Below are 17087 nucleotides of genomic sequence, written 5' to 3' on the forward strand. Positions count from 1 at the left end.
AACATTTTTAATAACGGATCACTTAGTACAATATCTTGCTGTTGGCCTATTGTAAAGTGAGAAATCTGTGATCGATGAAAAGTTAATGATTTATCATCCAAAATAAAGTAAGAAGTTGCAACTCATAAAGTGGGCTTAATAGGAAGTTGTACCAAAAATTCCTGTAAGTTACAACACAATCAATACTATATTCAACATACACCGGATTCATTTTGCCATAGTTGTTTATCAATGCATGTCTCTGAGATAACTGGAGGAAGATGCACAGCGAGGTGAGTTTGTTTTTGCTCTTTGTGTTCCCCACATGGGGCCATACTGCATTTACAGTCTGTAATTTTGTTCCATGTTCTCCCCTGAGATTTATTACAACAAAACATTTCCCACCGAGGTTTTGAAAGAAAAGAAGTCATGCTGTAGATTCTGTTTTGAGAGCTGTTGGTAGCCCTGTTTTTCGAGCAGTGCAAGGACCCGAGAGGGGACAAATGGGAATGAAGACAAGGTCACCCTTGCCATTATCTACTGCAAGTAAAAACAAATCTGCATCCTCTATCAGTTGCTTAGCTGTTGTCCAAAATAAAGTTTAGTCAGGAAGTTGTGTGTCTTGCAGCCAAAAGTCTGATTCACTGCCAAACTTCAGTGATCTGTGTGGGAAGCCTCTGCCATTGGTCCACACGTAAAACAATCACACATTCTTGTCTTTTCTCTTTTATCTGACACAAAAGCAGGCAACGTGATGGTGGTGTGCCAGTAATCTGATCTAGTCTGAGAGGTGGGAATGAGCTGTGCTGGGGCTGCTGCTGAGTCGTGCTCACTGCAAGAAACCTCAACTAAACCCTAAAAACCCTAAATTCAGCAGAGAAACAGCGGTGCTGTCCTCCTCGCTCAGAGCTGGGTGGAGAAAGTTTTTATTTCCAAAAGGCTAAAGCAAATGATTCTCTTCTGCTGTTTTAAGGCATCCTGGAAAGGGGCTGTAAGGTGGACAGCACAGAGATTATTTTCTCATTTAAGGGGAATTCAGACGTCACACCCACATTCAACTCTCGCTCTCTCTATGCCATCCAATTATCCTCTCCCTGTTAAAGATTAATAAAGATTTTTTTTGGATATAAGAGTATTACTGGCTGAAAATCTAGTCTTTTACACTTGAAAGTTCCAGTGTGTAGGATTTAGGGGACATATTAGCAGAAATTGAATATAATAGGCATGTGTTTTTTAGTTTATAACCATCACATCGGCAACCGTGGTTTGCAGTTTTTTTCATGAAACTGTTTTATTCGGTTTAAATCACACAGTCTGTCTGTTCTGGAAAAGAAGAGACCTCTGCGGATAATTGAGCTACCAGTAGTAACCTCTTGAATGTCTGGATCTTAAGTTATCAGAGAAAAAGACATAAGTACACATTAGCAGGTGCTGGGCTAGCGACTCATCTCCAATGAGCCAAACAGCAACGGACAAACACCAATTTGTAATGTAAAACTGCTTTACTTAGTGGTTGTTTTTTTTTAAACTAGTTTTAATGACCTGGTCAACTTTATAATAATAGATAGATAACAGATAATTTGACTCCTGGTAAGCACCTCTTGGACGTGTGGATCTTGGAGCACCTATTTGTTAAAGTGAAATTGCTTTATTCTGCGTTTTGCTTCATCGCTTGTTAACACTGTCACATCTGCTATTCATCATCTCTGAGCCAGACTTTTTCATCAGCGATCCTCAGTTGCTTGCATATGTTTTGGTGTATAAATAACATTTGTCAAAGATTCTTCTTTCATCCAAAAAAAAAAAGTCATAAACTGAACTTTGCATGTCAGCCTATTTTAAATGGCAGCTGATACTCCTACTTCCCCCCTCTCTGCATTGCTACAAATTATGTTTGAAAAGTGTAAAGTTATCGGAGAGAACACTGGAGGCGGGCTGAGCGTCTAAAGTATGTCAATACCAGCGGAGGTGCTGTCACCGATTACCCATTGAGCGTTCGGAAAAATAGCTAACTTGCGCGATGCATCATCTATTCCTGGATGTGTGATAACAAGCTTGACATTTACAAAGTACGGTGGCGAACAGTGGATGATTTAAATCACTGTAAAGATACCATACAAGCATGTAAACAATCCTCTATAATAGACTTACACTCACACACACACACACACACACACACACACACACACACACACACACACACACACAATAAGGATAACATAAATCGAGCTTGGCATTCACAGATCGTGCCGTGCCAAGCTCCTCGTGGCGCAGATGGTACAAGGAGAGAGATAGAGAAGATGGAGGGAGGAAGAGAGAGAGAAGAGAGGTCTGTGACACCTCTCTCTCTCTGCCCACACTAAAGCTGCCTATTATCTAATCCTTCACACCATGGATGGGGGGACTGGGATAGTCAGAGGCAGAGAAAGCAAGACATACAGTAGATGCCAGAGAAAGAGAGGGCGCAATCGTCATCATCGCCAGAGTGGCGTCCTGCCGGCGGTAACACAAGGCAGCATTGTACTGAAGGAGTGATGGAACTGCTCCCAATGTTTTTCTCTCTCTCTTTCAGCCTGACTCAGGCCAACCAGGGCAGCCAAGTCAGAGGCTGGAGGAGCAGAACTTGTGCTCTGGCCACTAAAGTGACTCGCCATGATGATAGTAGCAGGACAGAGAGCCTAAAAGACAATTTGGCGCTTGACTTAAAAGGACACTTTGCTGACTTCCAACCAGCTTTGTATCATAACAGTGTGGGTAATGTTTGTAAATGAACTGTGGTAAACTTCCCCTAATCTAACCAGTGCCTCGATCTCCCCAGGACAAAACACAAAACTCTGCCGGATGACACGTTTTGAGTCATTCGTCGAGTTTTGCTGGCTCTCCTTTCCTGAACTACAAGCTGCACTTCCACATTTTCGTACTGCGCGCCACCCATGCCGCCACCAAGAACTCACACACCCAGTTTAGACCTGGCATCAACAAGCATCTCAAGTGATCTTAACATGACTGTACGGCCACCGAGACGCATTTCTGATCCAATCATTCAAACCACCTGCTGAGGTGGTCTGGGACGCATTTGACCACATATGTTTTGTAGTATAAACACTAATGCATCATGATGTGTCTCCAACAAGGACGACGTCATCAGTGCAGGACGTGTTGGTTGTTTTGCTGACAGTGTGCTAATGTAACTTGCGCATTGTATGAGTTGGATAAAGCGTTGTGTGACCATCCTTCATTTTGCACGTTGGAAGGAGCCCAGTTGATTTCTGCTGACAGCTGTGTTGACACAACAAACGAATAATTGTGCACGGGGCGATAATGCTTTTGAACACAAACGCTCAGGTGTAGAGGCATGACAGGCACAGGTATGAACGGGGATGCGTCTCGGCTGTCAACTTGCATTCAGATCAGCGAAGCACATGCGAAGACTCAGTCTAATCAGGTTCAAAGAGTATTGAAGTGGAGTGCTGAGACAGACTCAGCCCTCTCTCCTTCTCTCTGACTCTCAGTCTCAGACCAAACGCCAATTAAATGGTAATACGATGCAGAGCTGAATATAAACAAAGATAATGTTACCAGATTAACTAAAATGTTTTCAGAAACATATTTTATTGCCCTGTTTAGCTGTAATAGCATGTGAACATATAGTAGCCGCCATACTACTTAATGCAGAATGAAAACAGAGGCTGAAAATACTGAGATTAAACATCAAATCAAAGCAACACTGATCAAATACAAACCAAGAATATGTTACTGAGTTACATATTTCTTACCTCAAATGTTTTCAGAAACATATTTTAGCTATTCAACTGTAATACAGATTGTTTATCACCAGTTGGCCACCATTGTGTCAAATAGATGAGTTCGCATTCGTCACCTACTTGCAGAAGTGTTCATTGGTTTTTGTGGCGCAGCGCATTCTCATAGTAGGTTGTAGATTTTCAACCTCTTTAGCAAAAGCATTTTCTTTGGTCTGGTATTAGGGGCACTAGAGGACAATTTTTTGAAATGCCACTTTTTAGTCTTGCACCTAAACTCTCTCTCTGCACTCTGTTAGCATGTAGGGTGCAATACCATTAGTCATTGTAGCTATAGTGTATACATTTTCAAATTATGGCCAAAAATATGCAGTGTGAGGTCACAGTTACCTCTGACCGCTAAATTAGAATCAATTCATTTTTGAGTAGAAGTGGACATTTGAATAAATCCCCTCAAGGCGTTCTTGAGATATCTAATTCATGAGAATGGGACAGAGCGATGGACAACCTGAAAACATACTGATGCAGCTTTTGCTCAGCGCCATTTTATTTAATGTATGTGATGCAACCTACCTGGAAGTAATTGTCAACAAACACTGTGATTAGGTCTATTATTTGCCTAGTGATTAATCCAAATTACTGATGATTATTTATAAAAAAAAATCTCATTGTAAATTTAGTTTTTAAACCATCAATATTCAAGCCTACGATTATAATTGCAATATTGATATTGCAGTATTTCGTAAAAAAAAAATCAAAATACTTGATTTCCTCCGTATCACCCAGCCCTACATGTGAGCGCCATAAACAAAATTCTGTTTACCTCCGTTGCATGGCGAAATATCATTAATGATAACAGGTAAACATATTACATATTTTAAAAGATTGCTCAACAATGCTTTTATACGTGATTGTGTGGGACCTCAATACCTGAGAAACCACAACACACAATACGAGTCAAGCGTGTACACGGGCCACAAATAAGCTACTCCGATTCAAAAATAGAATTATATACACAGATGCACCAAGGTGTTAATTATGAGTGCCAAATGGCACAGCAACATTTTTCATCATGTAGAAAAATCTTTTCTATTTTTGCATCTCCTACACCTCTTTTATCTCCCACAGTCTGTGCAGGAAAGCTTCCAATACCCTTTCCCTTGAAATGAAGGATTATCTTATCTTTTATGAACAGTTTTATGGTGAAAACTGAAAAAGAAAGCTGCAGAAACAATATTGTACATTCCCAAACATCATGTTTCATTTATCCTCAAATTAGAATATTTTAGGCTATGGTTGAAAACTAAAAACAGGGATTGTGGGTTTCAGACAGGGGTTCACCATATGGCACGAACATACTGCACAAGACTGTGATCCACATCTGGAATAAATTTATCCTAAATTTGCCAGCCAAGCTAAGTCCTTCCAATCCTTCCTGAGAAGAACATTGCAATAAGGTATAACTCCTGTTACATAACTTTAAGAACAGTAGGTGGAAGTGGAGTAAAATTCTCCCACTGTCCACATTAATGATTGATATGTATCAGCAGGGGAGCAAGATAGCACCACACTGCACGGGTCGATACAGTTAAACACACATGCACCAACTTTAAAGCCTGAGGCAGGAGAAACAAAGTTTACTGTATGCTGGCACCACAACAGAGTAAAGTATGGAGGTCATGCTCCTGCTGGTGCAAAAGGAAGGCTACTGAATGCCAGAGGTCAGAATCATGTGTATCAGTTGCAAAGACAACAGAAGAAGAGGGAGCAGCAGAGAGAGAAAACATCTCCAGTCTCCCCATGACATTCCAGCTGCAGCAACCAACTTCCACAACGGGGTGTGAGAACGGGTCAACACACACACACCTGCAGTTTGAGACAACAGGTAACAAACTACTTGTTGCAAACACATATCCAAAACAGACACAACTGTACTTTGTCATATACAGTAAAACATCAAGAACTGCACTCAGCCTGATGCAAACACACAGAAAACACTGACTCAAACATACTGCACATTCTTCTACATGATCCCACTGACAACCCAAACCCAAGGAGTGTCACAGAGACGCATATCTCCCCCGGCCCTTGGACGCAAATAGCACAGAGCAGACACAGAGACAAACAGAGAGGGAGACATTACCAACCTGCTCTTTTTGTGGAGCCCACATGCTGCTTTAGATTGATCAATCCACTTGGCTTCACTGAATGGACTGGCACTACCAATACACACACACACCCACACACACTCCAGCTGAGCAGACAAAGAGGTGTACAGCAGCAGCAGCAGCAGCAGACAGACAGCCCTGTTGCTCCTTCTGCTCTGGAACTCAATAAGTGTTGCTGAGAAAAACTAACAGAGAACTCAGTCCAACTCCTCAGGAAGGGAGGGGACTGTGAAACTCCCAGCCAATCACAGTGAAAGGTCCCTCCCACCAGCAGCTCTCATTGGATAAAAACATGTGTGGACTTTTGGTGAAATAGGAGGAGTCCACAGAGGAGAAAATACTGATACGGTTCTGCAAGTTATCACAGAATTTTCTGTTACTTTCTCTTGCTCGCTCTGTTTTTCTTTTACTTTTGAATTATTAGAAAATTATCCCCAAAAAATAGCGAAATAAATATCTGGAAACTATATTTATAAATATTGTATTTAAATACTTAAAATTGTTACAGAAAATTATCATTTTATTTTATTTAAGGGCTTTTTTTGTAAATTTCTGATTTTTCCTTTCCTCTCTTTTATGTGCAGATTTTCAAGTACTTTTCCTAATTTGATTTTTTACTATCTTGTTGCCATTTTTCAGGTCATATCTGGTTAAACTGCCTTCTTTTTCAATTTGCTCAGGTTTTAAAGGGTTAACCTGTGATATACCAACCGATTCAAAATCAATAAAAACTTCAATTATAGTAAAAAAAAAAAAAGATGTTAAAAGACAACGATTGTGCTTTTCAGGTGCACAAAAAATCAGCAAGAACTTGGGTTTATTTGTATGTTCCCATAAACATGTGTGTAAAAATACTATGTTTGTGTTCCAGCTGAAAGAGCTCTCATATAACAGAAAGTACCCTCATACCACACTTGTAGTACAAAACCATTCATTAGTCTGGCACTAATGAATGAACACTCAAACACATCCTGATCTCTTCTTCCATCTTGTGGATGAAGGGATGTACTGCACTCCTCACAGCCCAAACACACTTGTTGCTAAATGTGTGTGTGTGTGTGTGTCCTTATGACAGGGACTTTAACCCATGCTCTACTACCACACCCTGGTAGCATAGTTGACACCCAAAACTCTACTTTAAGATGTTTACCAGACACACTCCAGCAGGGCCAGCATTAGACTTTTGGGGGCACTGGGCAGATCTTGTTTGGGGGCCCCCCTATTGCCACGTGATGTCACTTAACATTGCACTGAACTAATATAGTACATATTATTTTAAGCCCAAATGATGTTATGTTAGTTATTTACTAACATAAAACTGGGAAAAAAGAGAATAGCTCAAAGAAGTTTAGTGTGATTGCTGTTTTAATTTTCACTCTTATGTTTTTTTTTCTCTTTTTGTCACAAGAAGATTAGTTATCTTTGCTCTCTCTTTCAAGTTTCGAACATTGGCACAACTTTTGATACGAGCAGAAGGCAGGGGCCTTGAGTAATTTGCAAAGCCTACGCACCTTGTGTAACATGTGTTAGGCCCCCAGCTTGTGGGACATTTTAGGAGCTTTTGGGGACCCTCTGCTGGTCACAGGGACCCCAAGCAACCGCTTCAAATGCTTATGAATGGGGCCAGCTCTGCACTCCAGAACCACATGCACATCATGTACTATAGCGAGACAGGACTAAACGCAGTGAATGTATCACATGTACAAAAAATACACAGCAATAAAATCATAAATAGGCCAATCACAGACATAAACTATGGTAGGGACTCTGTTTCATAGGCACAACACTCACTTCACAGGCATAAAAAGATCAACACAAAAAATCTCCCCTAATACTACAATACAGCAGGGAAAGTACTCACTGTTGTTGCTGTCGCCCCAAAAACAGCCCAATTTTGCCATTTAGTCTGTGTAAATATGGTTATTTCAGCTCGTTATTTGCCAATTATCACCATTACTGCAGCTGTTATGAGCACAGGCCCATAAAAATGTAACTACACAACACAGATGTCTGCGGTTCAGTTTGTTTTTGGAGATCAAAATAGGCTAAATATACACTCACATGCAAAAACACACACAAATGCAGTGAAATCTGGACATACATCATGTGACAGCAGCCAGATACATACCAGATGTGATGAAAAAGTCTCACAGAAGCTGTGAAAGACGCTACTGTCCCGACAAGTGTCCTGCTCGTGTTCCTTCCAGCATTGGGATCTCCCTCGTTCCCTCTTCCTCTATTTATTTCTCTCGTTCACTCTGTCCTTCTCATGATTCAGTGGCAATAAACATAATGGTATCTGCAGGTAAATAACAGTGCAAAGGGCAAAAAGATAACAATATTTGCAGAATGCAGATTACATCAGTGCAGTAAAAACAGAAACACAACACCACTTTAATTGTGAGGGGATTCACAGCTGTGTTGATATCGCTCATTGGCTTCACCTGTGAAGTCTCCAGAGAGTTGTAAATTATTAGTGAGTTAGTCTTAAAATACTACACAGTAATATTCTCTCAAAGCTGATTTTCAGTGGCAATAATGATTTTTTTTCTGGCTAATGCTACAAATCCAAAATGCAGTGTTTGGTCAAAATTTAGACTAGAATTTGATTTTTTTTACCCCTTACCTCAGCATATAAGCATCTGTATGCTATAGAAGTGAGTAATTTTCAGGAGCATTTTAAATAAATGCAAGTAAAAAGCACTACTACAGTGACTGAATCCCCAGCTAGTTAAGGCTAGCTGGTGAAAATGTCTAATCAAAATGTTGAAGAAATTTCACACTGACACATTTGTCCGACTAAAATTTAACTTCTGTAGCTTAGTTTAGGGAAGTATCACTTTACCCTATTATACTTCCACTTGCTGTTTACACCTCTGTATATATATATTCATTACTTGTCATTATGCATATACATTTTCCTGTTTTCTTTTCATTTAATTTGTATTGTCAGTACTGTCTACACAGTACTGCTTTTTTTGCCATCTAATATTATAATGTATTTGTTTATATTTGGCCCTATATTTTAACTTTCATTATTTTTTTGTCTTACTGTAAATTCAGATTTTACTTTAACTTGCATGATTTTTGAGTTTTTTCTAACATTGTTAGAAGTTGCCTAAGGGCTACGATTTTCCTTGTCAACAGCTGCTTCACTGTATTTGTATTTGCAAATCTATCCTCTTGAAGATTAAGAACAATATCAGGAGACAACTTTGTTTGGTAATAGGGCATATACTGCATATTCCTAATGCCTTTTACATTATCCAAACATTAAGTGCAGTAGGCAGTCTGAATGTTTTTAAGTTGTTTGTTTATAGTCAGTGACAATGATAATAATGATTAAAAAAATAATCATAAAATGAAAAAAGTTAGAGATTTGCAACATATTTACATGCTATACAATCTGGCTGAGAGTCTTTAAATTTCAAATCCTTTTTCTCAACTTACTGTTTCTGTGTTGCTGTTCATGGCCGAATTGCCAGTCATCTTGCCGGTTATTAGGAGGCGATATATTCTATATTCTAATGGCAGTTAAGTAACTTACTAAAAGCCATTTCGTGCTCATCCAGATGAGGTCATGGGAAAATGAGTTATGTACCCAGCTTGCTTTAGTTTTAATGCACAGCACTCTAAATAAGCACTAGGTAAAACTGGTAGCCTTTCATTATTATTATTATTATTATTATTGCCTGTTACTTGACTGTTGTCTTTGATTTGTCTCATTATTTTTTTTTTAACTTACTGAAATGACTCATGTGACTCTGCTTTAACCTTATTAGACAGTATGCAACAATTGTAATCTGTCTGAAATATGAATATTACCCACACACTGTGTACAGAATGCCATTTATGTGTCTAAACCTTCACTAAGCAAGTGGGCTTTGACACATGTTGCTAATTTGCATACAATCTTTTTCAAACAGGACTGGATATGGCTTTTGTTCTCACTTTGCAAAGAGCAAAATGGAGCCTTGGATCAAATCTGGGCATCAAAGTGTATAAAATGTAATTTAAGTCTTTTGGGGTAATGAAATTATATGATTTTATCTGGGCAAAGTGCAGTTCTGGATTTAAAGCATAAAAGATATGATTCCACAGGGCAAAAACTACCCTTTTTAAACTTTAACCCCAATAAGCAGATCATTTTAGGATCCCTTTTGGTCTCTGCAAGACTTGGTGGTAAACCGATTTTCAGACACTGGTGAGCATTAACTCTCTGTCATCACTGCCCTGAAGTACCTGTAGGTGGCGTTGCAGGTCTCGTCTCGCTGTAGACCCCCACAGCACCCTCCCCTGAGCAGCATCACTTCACCTGTCCTGCATGATGTTTTGCTCACTGGGACTCCACACACTGGACATGCACCATAACTAGAGGAGCAGATTTGGAAAGCAAGCGTGAATTTTATCGTCATTCTCAACAACTTTATTCCACTTAAATCCTCTAAAGTCCTGTTTGCTTGATCATGTTGCCAATGCGTCGTTCCTTTGTGGTGCTTGTGGCTTTTATAAAACTGTCTCCGTTCCGTCGCACAGTGTTTATTTTCACTGTTGTTGTTGTTTATCCGTTTGTGTTTGGTCGACTTTAAGCTCTCCAGGACAGATGTTCGCCGCTGCTGCCGCATCATTACGACCCTGCCTCTGACTCACCATCTCATGCTGCTGCCCGGTGCGTCTACTGATCCACTGAATCGTTTTTTGACTGACGCGCAAACAGGGACGCGCTGATGGTGATGGGAACTCTTTGGGTCTCTTTTGCGCATGAAGGACTTCTCTTTAAGTTAGACTGTTTATGTTTTTAGATTTTTGTGCTGCGTTTTTCTTCCCGCTGAATTTGTTTTGATTACATATCCAGATTAATTTCAGTTGGTGACAAATACTCAGCATGCAATTTATCTTCTTTTAAACGAGTATTTTCAGCACAAAACATTGTTGGGCCGTCTCAGAGTGCGCGTTGCGGATGAAGTGGATAATTTGGATCCTCCTGAAATAGCCTCATGTTTGTGTTAGCCTCTGGAGAGGAGTATTTGTTCCCTGGATGATCTCAAAAGCTCTCTGTCAGCTCAAAATTGTGATTTGTTTCATCTTCACTTTGTTCACATCATTGTTTAAAAACGCGCGCAAGGATCTTGCTTTTAGGCACGGCTGCCCAACCTGATAATGGGACAAAAAGGCAGCGCCAAGGGGCATGAGAAGTCCCAGACCGGGGGTGCCTTCAGCAGTCAGGGCCACACAGGGTCCCGTGAATAACTGCACGGCGACAGCATGCCCTCTTGGCCCAATCTCTCGCAGTGCCTCTCCCATAACTGCAGCTGGGAGGAGACCCACAACGCCACCAGGACCCCTGACCTCGGCGTGCCTCCTCTCAACTATTACTCCATCCCTCTCCTCACAGCCATCACCGTCGCCTGCACGCTCCTATTTCTGGTCGGAGTGACCGGGAACGTAATGACCATTTTGGTGGTCAGTAAGTACCGCGACATGCGCACTACCACCAACCTGTACCTGTGCAGCATGGCCGTTTCCGACCTGTTCATCTTCCTCTGCATGCCTCTGGATCTCTATCGGATGTGGCGGTACAGGCCCTGGAGATTTGGGGCCGCGCTATGTAAGCTCTTTCAGTTCGTGTCAGAGTCATGCACATATTCCACCATCCTCAGCATCACTGCGCTCTCAGTGGAGCGCTACCTGGCCATCTGTTTCCCACTGCGCGCAAAGGCTCTGGTAACCAAAAAGCGAGTGCGCGCCCTCATTCTCCTACTCTGGACGGTTTCTCTGCTGAGCGCCGGGCCTGTGTTTGTCATGGTGGGAGTGGAGCGTGACACCATGGGGCCAAATTTCAGTTTGGGAATGAATGGGTCTGGCTTTCCCCTGGAGGACACCCGGGAGTGTAAGATGACGCATTACGCAGTGGAGTCAGGCCTGATGGGGGCCATGGTGTGGCTGAGCTCTGTTTTCTTCTTCATGCCGGTGTTCTGTCTCACAGTGCTGTACAGCCTCATAGGCCGCCGGCTGTGGCAGAGACACAGAGAGACAAACATCAGCTCGCGCGTGGCGCACAGGGATAAAAGCAACAGGCAGACCATCAAGATGCTGGGTAAGTTTGGAGAGCACGCAAATTACGCACACACATAATTTGGTCCAGACTTCATCCATAACTCGTTCTGCATCCTCTAACTTCTCCTTTCACTCCTTCTCTCCATCCTCCTCCTCCTCCTTCAGTGGTGGTGGTTCTAGCCTTCGTCCTGTGCTGGTTGCCGTTCCACGTGGGTCGCTACCTGCAGTTCCGCTTTCTGGACGCGCCGTCCCCGCTGCTGTCCATGTTGTCCGAGTACTGTAGTTTGGTGTCAGTGGTTCTCTTCTACCTGAGCGCCGCCATAAACCCCATCCTCTACAACACCATGTCCTGGAAGTACCGGGGAGCAGCGGCGCGCCTCTTTGGCCTGACCGACAGCCAGCCGCCACGAGGCCGCACAGCCAGCACCGTGAAGGGAGACGGCTCCAACGGCTGGACGGAATCCACAGTCAGCTTCTAGATGCATGGCTGTCAAAAAATCTGGATATATTTGAAAAAAAAACTATTATAAGTTAATAATACTAACCCAAAAGCCATTATTTCTGTCATACAGAGGAAAAACTGCCCTGCACATGTGAGTGCGCCACTTGCCTTTAATTGGGACTAAATGAGAAAAGCGCAAACCACAAAAAGCTGCAAACCTGTATTCACTTTGTCAACATGCATCGACAGAACGATTCGTGTTTTTATTTGTTTTTTGTCAAACGGTTTATTTTCTTGTTGGATTATTTCAGAAAGTACCATCCAGTGTTCAGCAGCATTTCAAAAGCACCACAGGTGGAGTGAAAAATACATCCCAGTCTTAAGTGCTCATATTGATCCAAATGTGAACAGCATGTGAACGCACACATACAACAGACATCTACAATTGCCTTATATTGTATTCATACTCTGGATGACAAAGAAAGCACTGTAGAACTTGTGGCACCCGTCTGTACTCCTTCAGAGAGGGGCAGCGGTGCAGTGTGTGTATGTGCCTGTGTGTGCGTGCGTGCGTGTGTGTGTGTGTGTGTGTCTGAGACACAGAGAGAGCGAGTGTGTGTATTTGCATGTGTGTATTGTGTGCCAGATGCCATACTTCTGAATGTGATTTCTGTAATTTGTAAGAGTGTGGAAATGTAAAAGTACTGTGTCACTATTATTTTCTTATTTTTTTACATGCTGAATGCACTGTAGGCTATCTTAAGTGCTTGACGTGATGTGGCCAACTGGGTTTGGGTTCAGTCTCTGAAATGAAGTGAATGAATGTTCCTGTGATGCCATTCAGGCCTGCGGCGCTGCAGTGGTTTTCAATATTAAAGTCGGGAGTTTGGCTCATGGGAGCTAAAAAGCAAGTTAACATTTCCAAAATATGAGTGGTGATGACTCCATTTTTTGTGTTTATAGGCTACTTAACGGTTGTTTACGGGATACTTTGCCGATTTTCAGCCAGCTTTAAATCATAACAATGTGGGTATGTGTAGCCTAAATGAACCATGGTAAACTCACCTCCATTTAACCAACGCCGACATCTTCCTGCTCATCTCTCATTTGAAATTCCCTGGATGAAGCTTGCTAGCTGTTTCGGTCGTTGCACATTTCTGCTCGAAAAAACAAAACTGTTGCTCAAACTACAGATTGCACTTCCGCAATTGCACGACGTCACGAGGAACACAAAGAGTAGAAGTGGATCGAGAGGAACACCCGCCCCTCTTTTTGTCTCTCTCTCAAACTCAGACCAAATGGTAAAACAAGGCAGTGCTTATAAATCATAAACCAAGGTTCTGTCACCGAATTGCCAATTTCTCACCTCAAATGTCTTTAGAAACAGTTTTCAATGCACCACTTTGCATACACTTGAGAATTTGTGAACAAGAATTTCAGAACAAAAGTTAAAAAACTCAAAACGGTAAAACTAAGCAGCACTGTTAAAACTTAAACCAAGATTCTGTTACTGTATTGTTTTTTTCTTACCTAAAATGTTTTTGGAAACATGTTTTAGCTTACCATTAAACTGGAATTCAAGATAGTTTATTACCAGCCGGCAGCAATGTTGTTTCCTGTGGAAAAACGGCCAAGTCTGCATCACCTCACCCACCAACAGGAGCAGTGCATTCTGGTAGTTGTAGGTTTTCTACGTGTTGAGCAAAACCTCTGTTTTCTCTGGTCATATGGCATTAGTTCAAAACAGTATTTGTCTCTTTCAACTGCACAAACAGCGCAGTTTTATGAAAAGACTATCTTTCAAGGAGTCGAGAACTTATTTAAATATCAACATGATTCAAGATATTGCTAATTAAAAGAAATCATCTGGGGGAAAAAACATAGCCCACATGAGTAGGGTTTGAGAAGGTGATGTAGAGTATCAGTTCAGTGCACTAGACAAAGAAAGCTAATTGGTGTTACTATAAAAATCAATGTATCGGTTTCTATAGCACTCTCTGAGTCTTGTGAACTGTGCACCACTGAAATTTTATTGATTTCAGCCAGCTCAGGTGTGCTGATGTCAGTTACCTTCATACAGTAAAGCGCCTTTTCTGTTTACCAAGTTGCCTTGGAACAGCTTTTGGAAGTCATGACAACCATTGAGAAGCTCAAGTAACTTCATTTTTCACCATTCACACCTTCATAAAAGTGCAAGAGCAGTCAATCTATTAGCCCAGTAGAAGCTATTTTCATGGGTGACTTCACAGAGCATAAAGGCATGTGAACTGAAAGAGAAGCATTTTAATGTGCCAAAGAGGTGCCAACCGATTCTACAAGTACATTTTTAAAATAGCCTTTCCTTTAAATGTGGATTAGATAATGCAACAGATGGAAGAATGAACATAATTCAATTTTGTAAAGTGTATCATCGTATCTTTTGGAGAAAGAGGATCAGTGAGCTGTCAATATGTGATGATGTTGTACTTGCTTTAACTTGTAAATAGATGCTTTGTAATGCCATAAACTTGATGCTGTACACTCAGACGGTTTCAGCAGTCCAAATCACCGCAGCAGCCTCCACTTACCTGCACTGGATTTCAAAACACGGCCTCCTGGCTCTGAAGAATGTATCTCTGTCGATAAATGTTTCTGACTGTACATACTGATGTCATGCCATACTATTTATGAATCTACAGGATGTATACTATTTAAAAGAGTGAAAATGTATTCATATTTTCTAAGATGTCTGTGAAAATCTGCTGCTGTATCTGTTGATGAAGTCTTGTAAAAGTAAAAAGAAAAAAAGGGAAAAACTCAGCTCCTCTTTGCTGTTCTTTTGCAAACACATTAGTATTCCTCATGGCACATGCTTGACAATCAGGTAGCTGTTTGTATCCAGCAGGTATGCAAAATGCAAACTGAGATGATTGTGAAACTAACATCCAATTAACATTAACCTTCCACCCACATCACTCAAGTAAAGGTTACACAGCTCCGGGTGAACTGAGATGCATACCGCACCTCGACAGAGCCTGTAATCTTTTCCCCATGTGACCCTGTGATACCCCATTTCATTTTGTAAGTCTCAGTGGAGTGCAACACCAGTCAGTACACTGCAATCTTAACCCAGAGACACAGCAGTGCTTTTTCTCTCATCTCAGCTGGCTTGGTATTTTAGTAGCCACAGGGCACAGCAGCGCTTCATCACCTGAGATGGCTTAAAAGCCAGCAGGCTCTGCCCTCACGAGGTAACCTCAAGTACCTGATCAAGACACCTCTGCCAAAGCCTCTGAGAGAACAACAGCAAAACTTTGTGAAAGTTTGTGGGAGGGAGACAAAGAATAGAAAAGTATGTTGATCAGTGGAAAAAAAGATAAAATCCAAAAGTAATGACTGAAGAGATTGAAATTAAAGCTGTATCTCATTGACGATGGTTAGTGGGTGGATGATAGGTGCAGAGAAGAAGAGGTGCGAAAGAACAGGGATGAGAGGTGCCTATTCAAAAATAGTGTGCAATGAAAATAGACAATAAAACAAAAGGTGAAAGATGAGAGGTTTAATCACTGAGTTAGACATCATGATAGTTTATTTAAATGTGGGTTGTGCAGTGAAGTGAATAAATTACCTTTAGATAAATAGGAGGTGGAGGAGAAGATTGGGACTGAAGAGGAGGTCAGATGACCTCTCTCAGTATATATTAATTTGTGCCTGTATATTCAATAGTTCAGTTGTTCGCAGACATTTTTCAACAGTGTACCGGCTGTGTATTTTTCAGTAAAGTACTGCTCACCACCACAAAACATTTTTTGTTAGAAACAAATGTAAATGTGATCGGTTGCATTTGTTGAGTCAGTAGACAGTTTAAAACGGTTAACAATTTCTTGAAAATAGGGATATTGAAGATAAAATGTGGTTAGAAATATTTTAGGAATTATGTGTCACATACATTTTTTGAATATTTTTTTTTTTTTAAATCTCACGTACCCCCTCCAGGAATAGCCTCTGGGAAAGTCTGTGGTGGCAGTACGTGACCTCAAAAGCAACAGTTGCAATCTGCCATAAAATGTAACGATAAGGAAGAAACTATTCATGATTGACACTGGATGACATTGCTCACTGTAAACGGATGCAGAAAAAGTACAAACTGGTGCATGAATATTTTAAATCTTTGGTCATATTAAAAAAATGCATAAAAGTCAATGACCATGGCATGATATTTGTGTATGCTATTGTCTTCTGGTGATTATTTGCTGACAGTAGAGGAACACAATCTGTTTTTTTTTTCTGGTAAAAAGTTTGACAGGTTGTGCACTCTTAATTGACCTGAAACTATCCATCAAACTAACCTGCTGACTTTTCCATCTGCAGACTACGCAGCCACAGAAGTACATTAGATTTCTTCTCCTTTGGGTTTTGCCCCCTAGACAGCAGCTGATTGGATTTTTTGTTGCTGCTGATCGCACTTTTGTTCCTGGTAAACTTTAGACATTACTGTTGATGAAAATCACAAGAAGTTTGCTGCTTTATAGAAGCTAAAATGAGTCTCTCTCTGACCCCACAGATTATACCACATTCATTTAAACTTTGCTTCTTGGCCAGTTATTCACACAAAACATCTCAATGCTTTCTGAATGTTTTAGTCTTCAGAAGAACAAGGGTTATATTATATTGTATTACTGCTATAATAAAGCTTGACTA

General features: G+C 40.9%; 2 protein-coding genes across 3 annotated transcripts in view; one reads left to right on the top strand and one right to left on the bottom strand.

Annotated features, from left to right (window-relative positions):
• pld1a (phospholipase D1a) overlaps nt 1–8155 on the bottom strand; it is a 40054-nt gene extending 31899 nt beyond the window's left edge. The window contains exon 1 of one of the 2 annotated variants that reach the window (XM_042500383.1): nt 8037–8155. The gene's annotated coding sequence lies outside the window, so the exon portion shown is untranslated. Of the gene's footprint in view, nt 1–5887; nt 6051–8036 lie in introns of those variants that run through there. The other variant, XM_042500382.1, reaches the window with a different exon arrangement.
• Nucleotides 8156–11173: 3018 nt separating this feature from the next.
• ghsra (growth hormone secretagogue receptor a) lies at nt 11174–12444 on the top strand. Its single transcript, XM_042501233.1, has 2 exons — nt 11174–12005; nt 12131–12444. Exons 1-2 carry the CDS (start codon nt 11174–11176, stop codon nt 12442–12444), a joined length of 1146 nt encoding a protein of 381 aa, XP_042357167.1.
• The last annotated feature ends 4643 nt before the right edge of the window (nt 12445–17087 follow it).

Source organism: Plectropomus leopardus, chromosome 14 (genome assembly GCF_008729295.1).
Source record: "Plectropomus leopardus isolate mb chromosome 14, YSFRI_Pleo_2.0, whole genome shotgun sequence".
Lineage (NCBI taxonomy): Eukaryota > Metazoa > Chordata > Actinopteri > Perciformes > Serranidae > Plectropomus > Plectropomus leopardus.

Bases quoted from the DNA above. Each gene is read 5' to 3' on its own strand.
- ghsra (XM_042501233.1), top strand. From the start codon at position 11,174: ATGCCCTCTTGGCCCAATCTCTCGCAGTGCCTCTCCCATAACTGCAGC. The intron at 12,006-12,130 runs GTAAGTTTGGAG...CTCCTCCTTCAG, and splicing joins GCAGACCATCAAGATGCTGG to TGGTGGTGGTTCTAGCCTTC.